This window comes from Harpia harpyja, chromosome 1 (genome assembly GCF_026419915.1).
Source record: "Harpia harpyja isolate bHarHar1 chromosome 1, bHarHar1 primary haplotype, whole genome shotgun sequence".
NCBI classification, from domain to species: Eukaryota; Metazoa; Chordata; class Aves; order Accipitriformes; family Accipitridae; genus Harpia; species Harpia harpyja.
In genome coordinates, this window is record NC_068940.1 from 105,585,435 (window position 1) to 105,602,991 (window position 17,557).

General features: G+C 44.7%; 1 protein-coding gene across 1 annotated transcript in view; it reads left to right on the forward strand.

Moving 5' to 3' along the window:
* Positions 1-16,332, forward strand: part of LOC128151064 (vasoactive intestinal polypeptide receptor) — a 122,012-nt gene extending 105,680 nt beyond the window's left edge. Inside the window, exons 10-13 of the mRNA XM_052808067.1 lie at positions 1,439-1,530; positions 6,370-6,499; positions 7,900-7,941; positions 9,466-16,332. Of these exons, the coding sequence (XP_052664027.1) occupies positions 1,439-1,530; positions 6,370-6,499; positions 7,900-7,941; positions 9,466-9,657 (456 nt within the window). The 3' untranslated portion in view covers positions 9,658-16,332. The remainder of the gene's footprint in view (positions 1-1,438; positions 1,531-6,369; positions 6,500-7,899; positions 7,942-9,465) is intronic.
* The last annotated feature ends 1,225 nt before the right edge of the window (positions 16,333-17,557 follow it).

Here is a 17,557-nt window from a genome sequence, read left to right on the forward strand (position 1 = left end):
AATGCTAAGGCTGTACTAAGCCTGTAAGTCACACTCCACCTGACTCACCACTGCCCTGTGTCCATGTTTGCTCTTGACCACTACGAGCCAACACAGTCAGTATTTAACTGCTCTGATCTTACCTTCAGTGCTGCAGCTTGTGTGCTATCAATGCTCATTAGAGTAATTGGTCTAGATAATACTGGTTTGAACTGATAAATTTTACTTGCCACCAAGTCAGAGGCAAACCACTTTTATAAGCAAATAAATATGAACAGAAACTATTATAAATGGCATGGGATAGATAAAAAGTGATTTAAGTAATGCATCATAACCAAGAAATACAATTAATTTCCAATCACTCACAGCCTTTGAAAAAAGAGTGAGTGTCTAATTGAGAGATGTGCTTCAGTCTACTTTATTCACCTGTTGTTGAGATAAATGTAGGAATTGCTGGAGGAAATTTTACAATCTGTTTTTGCAGGAAATCAGATTGGCTGGTTAACACAATCCCTTCCAGCTGTTGAGTCGCTAAAAAGCAGAATCATTTGCGCATTCGCTAACCATGAAAGGATCAAGAAAGAGGTTGTGTGCCAAACTAAAACTAAACTAAGTCCACAGAGATCTGTCATCGCTTTTCTATTGTATACCTTGCATGAATAACAGCAATCATTCAATGGACAGGACCTCAAAAGCAAGTAGATTTGCATTCAATTCATGCCATCTACTACATGCCACTAGGAAATTGCCATTCCTAGCTCTACACCTTTGCTATTAAATAAGGTTAACATTGGTTGAGTATGTTGGTGGAGCACTTTGAGATTTTCTGAGTGAAAAGCACCATCTAAAATCTAGATATTAGCTAGACTCCTCTGGTCTAATGTCCTAGGAGAGAATGTTTTCCACTGTGTCGGTGAGGTCTATCCCTTGCTATACAAGGTCTCCGGCTTCTCTCCAGAGAAGACATGCCCAATAGCATTGAGTAGAGGCCTGCTTGAGTGAATACTGCTTTGTGTTTTGTTTTGGTTTCCTTGGCTCACCGCCTCAGTCTTTGACATGCTCAGCAGCCGGTCCCATGTCACCGTCTCCCGAGGGCTTTGACGTCCGTCGCTCCGCTAACTCCCACGGCTCTTTTCCCACCCTGTCGTCGGCACTCCCCCGCGCAGCAGGACGTCGTGCATAGCTGTGCTCTATGGGTTTGACATCATCATACTTGGGATGTATGACACAAAGTCCCAAGCAGGCTGATGTCAGGCCCAAGATGGCTGCCATCCTGTGTCGGTTTACTATGTGCTCGCAGAGCGGGGTTCTCTGCTCATGGCTTTTTAACAACAGCTTGCTCCATGGCAAAAGTATTGCAGTGAAAGGAATTCCCCTCTAGTGATGGGCTCTTTTCACCAGAGAAAAAAACTAATTTTTTTAATTTCTCTCTCTGTTTCCTTTCTCCCCATCCCAACAGGTGAACTTCATTCTCTTCATTTGCATCATCCGTATCTTAGTCCAGAAGTTGCATTCCCCAGACATTGGACACAATGAAACCAGCCAGTATTCGTAAGTCCTAGACTTTTTCAACTGTATCATATGGGTTTGGGGAAACCTGTTTGGCTGTTAGTTCGTTATTGCATCTGTCTGCTCTGATCAGAATCAAGTATTTGTTAATTGATTAAAGCCAATCAATCAGAAATCAGGTAATGGGGCATTTGCTAAAACGGCTGGGCATGTTTTCTGTCAGTTTGAACAGACAGGTGAGAAGGCCTTCTCCTGGAATTAACGATGAAGAAGTGAGAGCAACAGTAATGATCATGGAAAAAAAATACGCTTTTTCTTTGTATATTCAATATTTATTGGATTCTGAAGGCAAAGGGACCCTGGTGGAGAACAAAGAGTAGCTGTTCACAGGATATGGGCTTTTTTCCTGAACTAGTTACCCTCAGCTCCCTTTTTCAAAGGAGAGATCTAGAAAATTAGTACATTCAGTAGAATCTGTGGCAAATTTTCCTTATCCTAAAGCAGACCCCTAAACTAGATTGGATTAATTCAATGCATTTCTCTTCACTGTTGAGAGGTAGCACTGTCTCAGAAGCTTTGCTTGACATAATGCTTTTATTCCAGGGATATAAGGTTGACCTTAATGGGGCTTTTTATCATGAACAACATACAAGTGAGATCAGCATCTGTCTCAGTGGCCAAGACTGATCTTAGTTGCTGTATTTTAAGAGTGCAAGAAATCTGTCTATCTGCATGGATTTATTTTGGCTTCAGTGCAAATAAAATAAAAGTTCAGACCAGCTTATTTTTGACTCTTGCCACTGTCCTGGCTCAGCATTTCAAATATCCTGGATATTTATTAAATGTTTCCTAGAAACAGTCCTAGAAAAGAACTGAAAAGAAAAAAGTCCACTGTCTACGTGGTCACTGTTTATAAATCTTCTCTGTCTTTGGAGGGAGCTGTGCACTTAGGTACCCTGAAGAATCTGAGTTCAGTTCATCTTTCTGCAAGATGGAACATATTATCAATATGGTCCTTAAATACTGACCAGCCATGACACTGAGTCTTTCTCTCTAGCGATGGTAAATTATGCATTCATCTGCCTCGAGAAATTCTCAATTTGTGAAAGAAAATTCCAGTATTTGACCTTAACTTCTCCCTGCAGCAGCCGAAGCCAATTACCTCTTTTTCTGTCGTCACAACACACCAACATTACCAGACCCCGTACTTTCTGTCACCTCCCTTTATGTATCTCTAATTGGGCATTGTATCTTTGTACCCCCAGGATTGCAACAGCTTTGGCCAGGTACATAGATTAAATCAGCATATTGAAATATGTTCTAGTACTAAGCAGCAGCCTGGAGCAGTTGGCTCACATTCATCTCGGTATAAGTGCTGCCAACACGCATCGGAAGGGTTATGCCGAGATTATTTTGGAGGTCATGCTAAGCTTTCGGTTCAGGGCTCTTTACTTCACATTTTCCAATGAAGTGGGAGCTGCCAGGAAAGCTCTCTTTGCCTTGTAAATAAATGTAGCATAGCTGGGCAGTAAGTAACATGGACTTCCCCACGCTGGCCTGCCAAAGAGGAGGTACTGCTGAAGTTCAAATGATCTTCACGTCTACGGTTCCTCACCTTCCTTCTCCACCTGGAAAAACATCTCCGTTCCATTAGGGCATGAATCAGTTGCTCACTTATAGGTGTCCAAGCCATATGAGATGCTTTAGGATATTTGAGATACTTGCCTGCACCTGGCACGTAGGACCCCAGACCTATGGGAGACTTGTACCCACCAGACAGATTCTCTGGGGCATCTGGAAGTCTCCATTGACTGTATTGACTGCAGTGGGACATGAGACACCACACTTTCCTATGGAAATGAGTATTAAGTGTCCGAACCTGAAGGCTGGATCCCACCAAGGGGAGTTCTCATGTGGTCCTAAGTTTTTAATGTTTAGACAGCTATCTGTAGAGACATTTGGGGTCCAGACCCTTTTTAAAATGCCATTAGGCACGTGATCTGCAATTGTAGGTACCTGGATCCTTTTACATATCTTTTAATGATATGTGTGGGTTCCTCCTGCCAAATCCGAGACAAATATGTTTTAACCTAACAACATCAGGGGTCTCTCATTTGCATTTCTCCCTCCTTCTCTTGTTTATTTTATAAAAAAAAATAACATGTTGACATGTTGACAGTATTGTTCAATTCCAACCGGTTTCAATTTAGCTGCAGGCTGGAAGTTCAGGTATGCTGCTGACTCACTCATTAATGCTACAGACAGTGAACTGGGATTTAATGTATTGGAAACTATGAAAACAAGTCTCCCAAAACAGTTTTCTGGAAATGACAAAGACATGTGCAAGAATGGTACAGCAATATTTCAGGCAAATAGAAGTTGTTTTCTGCAACAGAAATCTTGAGCAAAATTAATCCTTTCTATTCTGTACATGTTTATAGATCAATATTATCATCAAAGTTTTCTGGGTAACTTTTCCGTTATGTGTTCAAGGAGCATGACTAAAATGTTGGTTCACTCTTATCCACTCCCAAGGAGAGCAGTAGGTTCAGTGCAGGCTAGTGGAGATGTGTTTTCCCTAAATTACCTGTCACCATGTATATCTGTCAGAGAGGATAGGTCTAAGAAGTGCACCCTGTGCTGGGAGTGGAAGTAATGAGTTTTTTGAGAAACCATGGTTTCCAGCAGGTAGCTTTAACCAGCTTTGGACAATCTCCCAAGCAGTTCTGCCTGCTGCACAGCCAGGCTTTAGCTACCTGGGAAAAATTATACTATGGCTAGGGAAGATGATTTTCCTCATTGCAGTGTTTGGGGGGGGGGGGGGGGGTGTCTTTTAAATATCACAGGGCTAGACCATTGGGCCTTTGCCTTGAAGCCAAACTGAGATCTAAAACATCACTCAATATTCTGGAGAAGCTTAGTGCTGGGAGCAAGAGACTGGTTTGGGGTGTTGTGCAAACTGGAGGAGGGGGCTCCTAAGGTTTGGCATTTATGCCTTTTTCATTGCCACAGTCCAGACAGCAAGGAAAATGCTATAACTGAGGCCCCAGTGTTGTCTGCAATGATAAGTTAAAATTTTTGAATCCGTTGGAGGTTGCAAGCAGTGTCTCTATGAATACGGTACACAAAGGTAGCATCGCATCGATCTCCTCTAGGTTGACTGTTCCTGAAAGATTGGGGAGAGAGGAGATATCTCTGCAAAGCCAATATTGATATTTACTGAACTATGATCTGCTCAGAAAAATGAGTTGCTTTCTTGTATGTCAGGAGCTGGGGGAATTAGGGCTGGGACATACTAGTGCGGGTCACACTGCCAGACCTGCTTCTAAGAGCGAGGAACGTGGTACTCGGATGGTCACCAATGACAGTGACGGTCCTCTGGCAGAGCAAGACATCCAAGAGGATTCAGATTTTGAATCTACTCACTATGAGCAGGGATGTGCCTGCTAGTGAGGCACGCGGTGGGAAAGGCAAATTCCTGGACAATTCCTCGGCTTCCTACAGGCACTCATTTTGCCTGGAATGAGTTGCACCCAGCTGCCTTTCAGCCAGCAGGTAGTCCCTGGGGAACCGCAACCTCCAAACACAGCCTTAATATCAAGCTGTCTTTGGGCCAGGCCCAGGGAGAACTGGAAAGGTCTGCTGGGAGATACAGTGATGAGCATCAGCTGCATAAAGCTGGCGCATCACACTTCCCAGTGGGCTCATGCAGATGGCAAATAAATGAAGATGGTCTGAGGGGACTGAGCCTGATGAGACTTTGGAGGTGAAGAGTTTGCAGATGGAAGAACAAGTATTTCCAACATCCCAGCCGTAGCTTCAATTCCTCCAGAAGCCTCTGGGAGAGGGGGACACAGGAGGATGTGGGTGACCAAGAGAGCCCCAACCCCCATAAGCATCGTTAGGCCCTTGATTTCATTTTATTTCCATCAGCTATGTTTTAATAATGATTATATTTAATAAATTATCATCTCTTCCTAATTGGACCTCTGATTACCCGGCCTGATGCCATCAAGCACTAATACTGTTCATCCCCCTCCTTTGGAGACGTTCATTGTGCGATAGCCTGTCATTATTCTGAGCTAAACATACCATTTGTCTCCCAGAAGCTGTAATTTTCAGAAATCCCAAGCAAACAAAGACAGCACTAGATGATGATTTAGCTTGTAGAGATGAAAAAAGATCTCCGGTGGGAGGGGAAGAAGAGAGAAGGGAGAAAGAAATACCTCCATTGAAGTTACTAGGAATAAAGATGTCACATTTTATGTTGTCACCACATCTGAAATCACCAGCCATCTGCAATCTGCGGGCCAAGGAGAAATAATCTAGGGCTGATCACTCTGCCTTAGCTGGAGGCACGTATATATTTATATGAGAGCTGTTAACGAGGAGGAAAGCAAGCCTGTGGAAATGCTCCCAGCATGGTCCTTGGTTAGTCTGAACTGCCATACAGTGACTGTGCCCAGCTGAGGGTCCACCTCCACATGTCATTGCATCCCAGCCCAGGTTGTCAGAGGGATCCTGGGGAGGTTAGGCTGTGAGGAGCTATCTCAACACCCTCTGTTTCGCTGTACCCCAGACATTTCTTCCCTCTGGGCAATGGCAGCCTCCTGATGCGCCTCACTCAAGGCTGCTGTTGAAAGGCTGGATGTTCCAGGACCTCAGGGTAAGTGGCCTATATCACAGCTCCTAAGGGCAAACAAAGGCACTTAACATGCATGACACACGCTACACCATCATGATCCAGGTCATCAGCAAATATGTACTGCAGCAAATTAAAGTTTCAGGGTTGCATAGGGCTCAGCTGCAGGATTTCTCATCAGCTTACCCTTTAGCTCCTCTTCCCTCTCCCCTTATGACTCATGTTTGTCTTTCCAACAGGAGGCTGGCCAAGTCTACCTTGCTGCTGATCCCTCTCTTTGGCATTCACTACATCATGTTTGCTTTCTTCCCCGACAATTTCAAAGCAGAAGTTAAGCTGGTCTTCGAGCTCGTGGTTGGGTCATTCCAGGTAAGCCACCCTTTGGGCCACCAGTCAGTCACCAGGTCTGTCAGCAGGGAGAAGTGTAACAAGCTTGGCAAGGGAATAAGCAAACATGTGAGATGGGTTTTTCCTGGACATGGCCAATACTGCTCTTATACCTTTGAGGAAAAAGCTACTCACTCCAGGTTGGCCAGGATGGAAGATAATTTTATGTTTTGCCTCCTGGAATTCCAGAAGGAGATTCTCTCTTCTCATTTTAGGCACCTGAAAAGAAAATGTAACTCTATAAGTTAGTCTCCCCATGCTTTTTTTGTACTCAAGGGAGAAAAATGAGCACCTTGGTTCAGTTTAAGTATTATTGACATGGTGTGAGATGAGATAAATCACGTTTGGGAGGAGTGTCTTTCTGGCCATTAACAGGAGCCTAGTCTATCTTCAACCGGTTGACTTGCATGAACTTTCTCTTCTGTTAATAAGCCAAATCCTGCCTGTAGATCCTTCTCAGGCAGGATTCCATTTCATTGGCACAGGAGACACGTTCCCCATGAGGATGGATAATGGGGCTGTCCTCTGCATTAATCTTTAGGAAGCCCTGATGAAGTTTGCTTCTTAGACCCCTCCACATGCTTTACTTCACTCAGTTCCAGTGTTGGGCTGTTAACCTTGGCCCTGCCCTTGCATGAAAAAAAGCATTTATTTATGTATTTTATCCCACTGCATCCCTGCATTAATCATCTCTAGCCAGTTTGTGTTCTCACAGCCTGCAAGCAGGATCTCTCTGTCACCATGTACCATACACACGTCAGTGGCATGCTTTGTTCAGTGGTGAATGAGTTAACATCCCTGTCTACATCACCATCACTTCACATCTGGCATCTCTCCTTTAAGAGATAAATGGATCTACAGTCATTCCTTGTCTTTAGTATTTGCAACCATAAGGGCTAGGATAAGTTTGGGGGTTTTTCTTCAGTGAAAGCTGTGATTCTCAAAAGTGAAGTGTCACTGCAGGGGAGATGGGAAAGGAACAGTTTAGCCCTATACCACGTCTAAGATCATTCTGATCCTGATGATGTACTAGTGAGCATGTTTAGATCTCCCCAGTTTCAGCTGACAAGACCAAGCAGGAAAAGTGGGTCTAGTATCACATCCAGTTCCCTCTAATGCCCCAGTTTGAATGATCAAGTGCCCCTCTTAGAGCTGACCCGACTCCTGATGGCTTTAAACACCAGCCTGGAGCAATCTTTGAACTCACATCCGTACATCTGCTGCAAGGTACCTTAACCAGTCTTCTCCTGCTCCTTTTATAGGGAAAATTCAATCAAGTGGTTTCTAAGGGGCACCTTAGCAGCCCCCCAGCAGTGTGCCCTTTCTCCAAGGCTGCAGTGAGTTTGAGAGGTGCTAAAAGCCTGTTCTCTCCTTTCCCCTAGGGATTTGTGGTGGCTGTTCTGTACTGTTTTCTCAATGGGGAGGTAAGATCAACAGTATTGTTTGGTTAATATTTGCAGCTAAGGCAAATTGAGTGCTTGTGGAGAGTGGATCGAGAAGTGTCCCATTCCTGATGTTACCATATTGGGGGGAAGCATCCAAGTCAAATCACTCACTCCAGAAAAAACAAGTCAACCATTTGCCTGACAGTTTCCAGCACAATTAATAAACGTATTAGGACTTTTGTGCACGCTGTAGTGTTGCTGCTGCCAAGTCTGTCCTTCACTCATGAGATGGCATCAGCAGAACTCTTGCATAAGCCCTGATCCAAAAGGACCACCTTCAGCAGGGAAGAATAAAGCCCATCTTCTAAGCCCTAGTCATGCTTAGTGCCTCAATGAATCCTCTGCAGAATCAGGCCCACTGCCAAGATGGAGGCTCGTTAGTGCAGTGTTATTTTTGTACCATGCTCCATCTGCCTGTAAGAAATTCAGCAGAGACTGATTAAACCCATATCGCGAAGGCTACCAAGTAGGTGTGAGCAACTAAAAACTTGGAGCTGCTGTCAGCTGGAGCGCTTTCAGCTCAATAAACTGAGCACGGACAAGAAAGAAGCAGCTGTGATCTGGGTTTGTGTTCCAGCTTCCTAGGGAGAGGAAGAGTGTCCAGAATCACAATTTGCTCTCTTACAGCTCTGATGCTGCTTTCAGCCACGCTGATGCCATGTGTACATCACGCAGTGGCATGCAGGGCAGACAGCCCAGCTCCAGCAGAGACCTTTGCCAGTAAGCCTTCGCAGAGTAGGGCAGTACCACACAAACTTATTAATGATCCAAAACTGATACAGGCATTGACGTGACTTGTTAGGCACAGACCAGTGCCAGGTAAACCTGTTTCTACCTTACAGGCATCGATTTTGCCTTTCCCACGTTTCCAGTCCTGGGGTTTGCATCCTGGTATTGTACTGTTCCTGTGCTTGCTGATCCCAGAGACCCTCAGACACAGCTGTTTTATCTAATTTATACTGTTATCTAAAAATTTGGACTGGAAGGCTGCAGGAGGGGACAGGGATGGTGGCCAGATTTGTTCAGGATTTGAATCTGGGCAGTGTAAACCAGATGATGTCTGTAAACTCCCTGAGCAGGAACAAGTAGCTTCTGTCAAAAAAGCACAACTGTATTGACAGCTTTACAAACAAGCTATAGTTAAATCATTTTTATTTGGGCAAAAACACGGCAGTGAAAAAAAAAATCTTAATTATAATCACAAAGTATAGAATATGTTGCCATTAACAGTAAGTAGTCTCACACCTTCACGGTATCAGATAAGAAATTTCCTGTGCTCTCCTTTCTGGTGAAGCTCAGGGATTTCTGCTCTAGTAGTTTACTGTCTGGAGTGTCACCTCTCTTCTATGTGGCTAAAAGTTCTGACCAGGTTGAGTTTAGTGACCTTTATAAAATAATTCTTGGCCCCTTGGTAGGTGGGTCACCTATGGCTACTCACACAATCAAGTCAGAACAATAGAAAATTCTCCTCTCCGCTGACTTTCTTGTCTTTCCTCTTCCTAGGTCCAAGCTGAGCTCAAGCGAAAGTGGCGGAGGTGGCATCTGGAGCGGTTCCTGGGCTCGGACATGAAGTATCACCACCCTTCCTTAGGCAGCAACGGCACCAACTTCAGCACCCAGATCTCCATGCTGACCAAGTGCTCACCAAAGACACGCCGGTGCTCTGGCTTCCAGGCCGAATTCTCTCTGGTGTGATGGGGAGATGCTCTCCGAGCACTGAGCATCCAAGAGAGAAACTGAGAGACAGAAGGATCCCCAGGAATCAGCGATACGATGACAAATCCTTGTGAAATGACATGCTCCTCACGAGCCAACAGAGGACACAAAACTGGAAAAGCCACTGGCATCCAGAACAAGATCAGACAAGCCAAGAGGCAGAGAAATACTTTTCTTCTCCCTCTTTTCAGACCTTTCACTCTTACGTTTCAAGCCCTCAGGGGTTGATAACTATGAGTAAAGGTCCCGGTCACTTGAGGAGAGCCTGGGAGATCCTGATGTGTCATAAATAATGAAGTAGGGGGTAAGGGAGGGGAAAGCCCAAGTCCTTGGTGGCTTTACCAGAACCGGCATCTCTGAAACAGATACATTGCACTTTTTAAAAAATGAGCCAGTAAAGGAGACAGGGAGGCAAGAAGCAGGGGAAAAAAAAAAAAAAAAAGCCAAACATATGAATGTGCCAAAAGTCCCGTTAATAAGAGGTGGTGATAAGGCACCGAAGAGAGAGAGTTGGGGACACGGGGAGAAGGGACAGGAGGAAGAGGAGAGGGAAGGGGAGAGGCCAGCACACGGCCCCTGCCTCTGAGTTTTACACGTGTGAAGACGAAGCTGCAGCACCAGGAAGGCCCCTCAGAGGATGCCCCAGTGCTGCAGTGTGTTCTGCTAATTGCCCACCCTCCTTGTTAGCAAAAGCTTTCCAAGCACCCTTGGGTGCCCTCTGGAAAAGCAGGTCACTGAGAAGGAACAGCATGAATGCCCTTCTCTGCACTGTGTTCATGACATAGTGTTTTGTTTGGTTGTTTTCGATGAACAGGAAACTCAATTTGCATGTATAAAAACCAGGTACAGATGCCAAAAGCAGAGCATGGCTGTGTTTTTCATTCTTTTTAAGTTTGCCCATAGATCTTGGTGCATTAACGCACCCAGGATCATCAGGGATCAGGGGAAAACAATTGGTCTGTAATTCATTTGCACTTGCTTAGCACACACTGCCAGGAAAGGGAGATGTAGAACCCTGTAATCCTTAATTGAATCAGACCTGCCATAAGGAGCCACTCTCCAGATGAAAAAATTAGCGTCACAGCAGCAAGCAGAATTGCTTTCATCAGAACAAGGTTGTCTCAGCACGTAACTGGCACTCCAGGAGTCAGGAAGGAGTGAAGGAGCTATTAAGTTGATTTCTTCTTCAGCTTTTGCGAGGAGCTTTCATCCTATGATGAAGGCATTGTTAGATCTTTAAGATGTGCATGTGTATTTTACCTCTTTTCTGAAGGCCTATTAGTTTCCATATAGGGGCAATCCCTATTTGATGAACGCACATAGATCCTGTTAAAATCAAGGGAATAGGTTTTTTTGCTTTCCTTTTCTTGGCGGAGGGGCGAAGGAGAGGTGTGGAACCGAACCCCGCTCAGACATGCCAGGCCGGTGGCTCGCAGAGCATCACATGCAGCTCGCGCTCCCAGGCCCTGCGTTTGAGACCTTCCCCGCAATCCCAAACCCAGTCGGAAGACAGCCAACACAAGGGTGAGGATGCTCGCGTTTGTGTCCCACCCAACTGCATCAAATGGGGTTGCACCAGTTTTACACTGGGGTTGGGAAATCCCTGCCCAGCTCACGTGCACACTTAGTAATTGGGCTGCTGTCATCCTACTATAACATGTCATAGCACTGTCCTCATGAAGGAGAGTCTGGGTCACCAATGCATGTACGTGGAAAGGAAGGTGGGCTCCTCTTTTGGAGTTCGGAGATCAAAACTTATCCACCTTATCTAACAGCACCTGGACTTCTTTTTCTTCATAATGAAATGTAGTTCATCGAAGGGAAGCATCTTTAACTTGGTGGGTTTGGGGTTTGTTTTGCTTGCTTGTTTGCTTGCCTTAAGCATCTGTGATTCACTGCAAACAAACGACACTGAGCCCAGGAGGAGAGTTTGCAGATCTGGACATCCAGTTCCTTTCTCGGTTCTGAGAGGGCAGTTGTTCCATGCTGTAACCTTCCCCAGAGCTATACCTGTTATCATCTGAGCTCGATGCTTCCAGAGTATTTCTCCATGTGGGGGACTGAGAAAAGTGTAGAGGACTGAAGTCAATAAAGGGCATGAGATACCCTGATACAACTGCCGTGAAGGGTAGACATGCAGTCATGGGTTTTCAGTGAGCTAGCTCAGATGGTGTCACAGTGTAGCCATGGCTACCCAGCCTGCAAAACCTGAGAGGATAGGTAGATATTATGAAGATAGTCATAATGAGCTCCATGGTCCTGGAATTAAAGTGCTGATGAGACCCTAGGCTAGCCAGGTGCAAGCCATCTTTGTTATGGCTGTGTTACACTGCAACCATATCATTAGCAGTTAGAATCCAACACCGATGTGCCATAAGATCATCAAAATCCTCTCTTAGAAGCTCTCTAATTCCCAAAATCCAGAGAAACCAAGAGTGTGCTTAAAATTTCCCCATGTTGCTTGCACTGAAGCCCTTATGCCCTGACACCCCAGGAGCAAGGTTCCCATTGAAATCTCCGTGAGGTTCTCGGAGGCAAGGACCTTCTTTGTGTTTGGTGCTGGTGCTGCTCTGGTGAGTGCTTTCAGACCTGGATTAGGACTCACACAGAAGATGCCGGAGAAGTCCCACCAGTACCACCAATTCTTCTCCTGCGCTTGGTTCAAAGCAAGGATTTGACCTAGCTCTGCATTTCGCCAGGTGAATGGCTAGCTGCAAGGAAACCCAGAAGCAGCAAGGGAAAGCTCGCTCTCAGCTTCCAAGTTGTTCCCCTTGGCATGAAATGCTTCCTCTCACTGATTCAGAGTTTGGAAGCAACATCAGTGTGGGAAAGATTTGATTCATCAGGCTGCAAAGTCATTCACCCTCTTTATCTGTCATCGTAGCTATTTATGCCCAACGAAATGGGTGGGCTGCAGAGGAGCACTGCCTAATCTTAATGCATCCACTGTGGTGCCTAATATGTGAACTTAAATCCCAGGTAAGCAAAGGAGGAGTTTGAGCACAGAGTTGATGAGCACAAGTGAAGCACCCTTGCCAGCAACCTCCTTTGGGAGGTGTGAGGGAAACCCTTCCCATCTGTTTTAGACAGCCTTGCTGGGATAGAAGGTCAATATCTGTGAGCCATGAGCAGTGAGAAACCTTGTGCATTTTCACTTTGCTGTTCTTCACCTTCCTTTTCCTCTCCCTGTGCTTGTAACTCCATTTGCAGGAGGGACCTTCTGCTTTGTATTTACAGCTTCTTTTCCATTTCAGCCCTGTGCTAACCTGTGCCAGCATCAACCATATGCCAAAGGCAGCAGGAATGGGCTTGCCTTTTAGAGACATGACAGGGAAAAATTTGACTGATTATTTACCGATGCCACAAGGCCTTCTGCAGCCCTTGAGATGCATCACCAGACTATTCTGCACGGGAGCCTGAAGATAGGATGTAACTGAAACTGAGGGGGTCCTTCAAAAAACATTGACTATATTAGCATGCCGAGAACAGTGCCCCCAGGCACCCTATTTGCAATTATTTCATCACCGAACATGCAGCCACATTGCCATTATGCTGTCAAGGGTGTTTGAGAGATTAAATGAATCTGCTGAATATACCTGCTGTGACAGGCATGGCAATATCAGCGATGCAGGCAGTGCAGAGCTGCCAGTCCACCTGCGTTGGCCTCGTATTTCAGGAGAACAGAGGAGTCAGTGGTGAAATCAGAGCTTTTCACTCTGGGGATATGAGCAATCAAGTGAACGATGGCACTCGGATCAGGTCCTCGTTTAAGTGGCTTAGTGCAGGAATTTGGCTCAATAACTTGGCCTCCTCTACTCTGTTTTTCATCCAACTCATCAATAAAACAGACTTCAAGGACCTCACTGCAACCCCAAACTGTGTTGTCCTGAATCCGTGCAGAATACACGATGCAGTACTCAGAACTGCTGCTGTCGCTCACAAAGCATCAGTCTGACCCCCTTAACTCTGGTGTAAGACAGGAATGACTCCAGTGAAGGCAACTGCATTAATTTTCTGCAAAATAAGATTAAGAAGCATACCTGGATGTGTTAGGCTTTTAGATGCGTTTGAGGATCATGAATTTAGATTCCAAAACTCTATACAGAAATGAGGCCAAATTCTGATCCCACTTGCACCAATCAGTTCATTTAAGTGACTCCTGAATTACACCACAACTGGAATTTGCCTTTAGAATAATTCCTTTATCTTCAGCCTGGAACTGTTTGCACCCTTTTTATACCACTGAGACATCAAACCCCTCCTGTTAATTAGTCACTCTCTATTTCAGTGATTAAACTATTAAACAATTATTAGTAAGTATGGAACAATTAAAATTAAATTATTTTCTCAAGGTCTAGAGGTACAAGGTTCAATGCTAACATTAGACTGTAGATAATTTCTATTCAACTGGGACCTATATTGCTCTGTGGCCCTCTTACAAGGAGCAATAAATGAGAATATGACCATGTTTAGGGTTTTAAAAAGAGCAGTAAAGAAATTCTAGGCTGTTGCAGAATTTCAGGGCATTAAGTTGAACTTAGTTGTTAAAATCAGAGATATATATGCAGCAGCACCGTAAAAAAAAGCCCAGGAGACAAAACACCTGATTTTTTTTCTTTTTTTTTTTTCCCCCCTAGGAAGCAGTTATATTTTTTCTCCAGGAAGGTGTTACTGGAGAAAAAATGTTTTGAACATTAACTAATCAGCAGATTTACTTCTTTCTCAATATCCCGCTTGGTTCCCGTTCAGCTCAGAAGCAATGAGTCGGGGTGGTGTCTGTGTCACAGGGCTGCGTGAGCGAAGGGATTAAAACCAAATCTCTGCTCCAGTCTGATGGAAATACTTTCAGAGAGAGATGCACCTGCTGATTAACAAAAGACTGCCAGTGGTTTTTAAAAAGCAAAATGAAGTTCCAAAGCTTAGGAGTGAACATCGCTTGGCTCTGCGGCAGGGATTAAAGGTGTTTGGTGGGATTATTTTGTCTCCATTCCTTCCACCTTCACCACAGTGTTTTTAAACAAGGGTTTCTGCAGGAAATATGAAATATTTTCAGACTGAGAGGGAATCTCTCAAACTTGGAAATGCCAATATGTGTCTTTGTGAAGCTAATTTTATTCTGTCCGCACAAGTTCAGCTTGGTTTCATAAATGGCCTACGGAAATCCATGTGGTACCAGAAGCAAGGAGACTGAGAAGCAATGTTTCTTCTCTAGAAGATTAATCTAGGTTTAACACCAAAGCCCAGGTAAAACATGTTCCCTCCCTGCTGTGTCCCAGCCTCTCTGCTTTCAGGTAGGGCGTTTAGCTGAAGCAATGATCTTGACTGGGGTGTTGACACTGGGGTGCTTCCCCCCAAGGCATCTCTGCACCAATGAATGTGCCAAACTCTTGGAGACAAGGACTGTGGTCCTGAGCTCCCTGACTCGCAATGCAGCTTTGCACTTTTCCCACACCGATGCTTACGGTGGCAAGGACCATAATGCTTCTTGATTGTAGATGACCCTCGAAGAGCAGGAGGCTCTTGGCCTCATCTATACCCGTATCAATTTGGAATGACTCTGCTGGTATCATTCTGGAACTGAACTGGTGTAATAGGGAAAAGAATTAAGTCCCCGACCAGCATGTGGAGTCAGATGTCCCAAAATCCAGAACAGCATGGATTTCAATCCATTTTCTTTCAGTCAGTCAACTTTTCACCCCTTCCCCAAACCCAGTATTTACATACCAGGCTGATGAGGTATAATTACAATGACTGATCTTGTTATTTCCCCTGGAGATCTGTACAGTTGTAAAGTATGGCTTTTAGGAATTAGGAGTTTCCTGGGCCCACGGACCGTCTCTTCCACCGCCTACTGTCTGAACGTCTTAACTCCTTGTTTGCTTGCATGGTGTTGTGCTATATACTGAAGAGCCCTGGGTTTGAAACCCTGGTTATTTCTAGTGTACTGTGAAATCACAGGGAAGAAGACAAATATTGGGACTGGAAACTACGTAACAGGTCTGTAAGGGAAATAATGCCCATTTGGTTCTGAGGGCCAGGCCTTTAGGACACGCAAATTGGCATCAGCAGAGCACTAGTGTTTTATACCCCAGTTTTGTGGATATTGTAAATTTGTACATAGAATAAATCTGAATAGCACATTTAAAAAAAAAACAAAAACAAAAACCAACATACTTTTGATACAATGATGATGATAAATTAAGTTTGAAGAGGCACTTTTGAATTCAAAAGTGCATTTTGCAAACACCTCAAGCTGTTGTTCAGTAGCTGGTGCCAACTGACTCTTCTCACTCAAACTGTAAGCACCTCTGCTCTGCCCTTCTGTAAATAGGCTTTGACAGTAAAGAGTGATGAAAACTGGCTGTGAACAGAGAATCACTGTCTCTGTGGACTTCTACGTAGCTAGGTGCTTGTGATGTATTCTTCATGCCAGTGAGAACAGGCCGGCTTGCTCAGCACAGGTGAAGTCTCCGCCTTGTTTCATGGCCTTTTGCCCAATGTTATTTATTTTGTTCTGACTCTGTACATATGCAATGAATCGGCTATTTTTTTCCTTTGTATTTGGTTCATCTCCTTGCTTCAGAGGAGGTTCTTCTCTGTGGTTGACACTGCTGAAAACAAGCAATAAAACCATCGTGAAGACATTGTGTCTAAGATGTTCCACCTGATACTTTATTTTTCTCAGTCCTGAAAAAGACACGGAGAGAGGAGGAAAGGCTAAGAAGGAGGTAGTGAGCTGATAAGGTGGTTGCCTAGAGTTAGGCATAATGATCTCATACTTCTAAGGTTAGCCAGATAGACCAAATCACTCTCAAAATGGGAGACCTCCTTTGAGAACATCTGTGCCAGCAGAAGAATCAGTACCAGCCCCAGCATGAGTGATCCCCAAAACCACCACAATGAAGGTAACACCGCTGCATGAGCTAGGTGGCTGGATCCGATGTCTTTTGGAGGTAGGACTCATGCATGGAGGTAATAATCATGCAATTACAAACGCACTATGGTTCTTTTGCCATGATCAAGAGATGTTAAGTGATTCCTCTATTTGTAGGTACGTACACCCATGCACACACATATACATGTATTGATTGTTACAAGTGTAGGGTTGGATGCTGGAATATCCTCCAACTGTCTCACTACACTGTGCCGTTCAAATTCATCCCCATGAGTATCCCCTCCAGTACCCTGGCTGGACAGACAAAACTAAGGTCTGTCTTTTACATCACAGACTGTAGCAGTTCATAACCACCCTCCACGAATAAGAAAACTCCAAAATATGTGAAAAAACATGTTTGTTCTCATTCCCTTCTGGACTGAACACACTCAGACTGCCAGTCATCTAGGCCACGTGGTAGGAGAACCTGCGAGCAGCTTTTCAAGAGCAGATGCCATGGGTCCAGTTCACCTGCAGAAATCCCACACTGCTGCAAAAAACCAAAATGTTTTACCCATAAGATGCACAAGTGAGCTTCCATCCAGTGCTCTCTGCAATGTTTGGCATGCATAATGACCAAGGGCATCTTACAATGCAGTCTGCAGTTCAAGGCAGTGGTTTGACTTGGGCTTGTCACAACCAGATGAGTCCACAGCACTGGTGGTGTAAATTCATAATCTGAGCATCATGAGAACATCCTGCCTGCAGCTCTTACAACTAGACCCTCGACCCATCCACCTCAGTACTGTATATGCATATACAAATACAGTACATCTGACCGTAGCAATAATTATACAAGTGGGTAATTAACGACTTGCAGGTGTAAAGGGAAGCACAACAGCCAGGTCTGGGGTTAAGCATCCTGTTGGTTGGTTGTTAGTGGTTAGTTTGCCTTTGGGACATAGGTTAAGTTAGTCCTCTGAATGTGTTGTTTATCCACCTCAA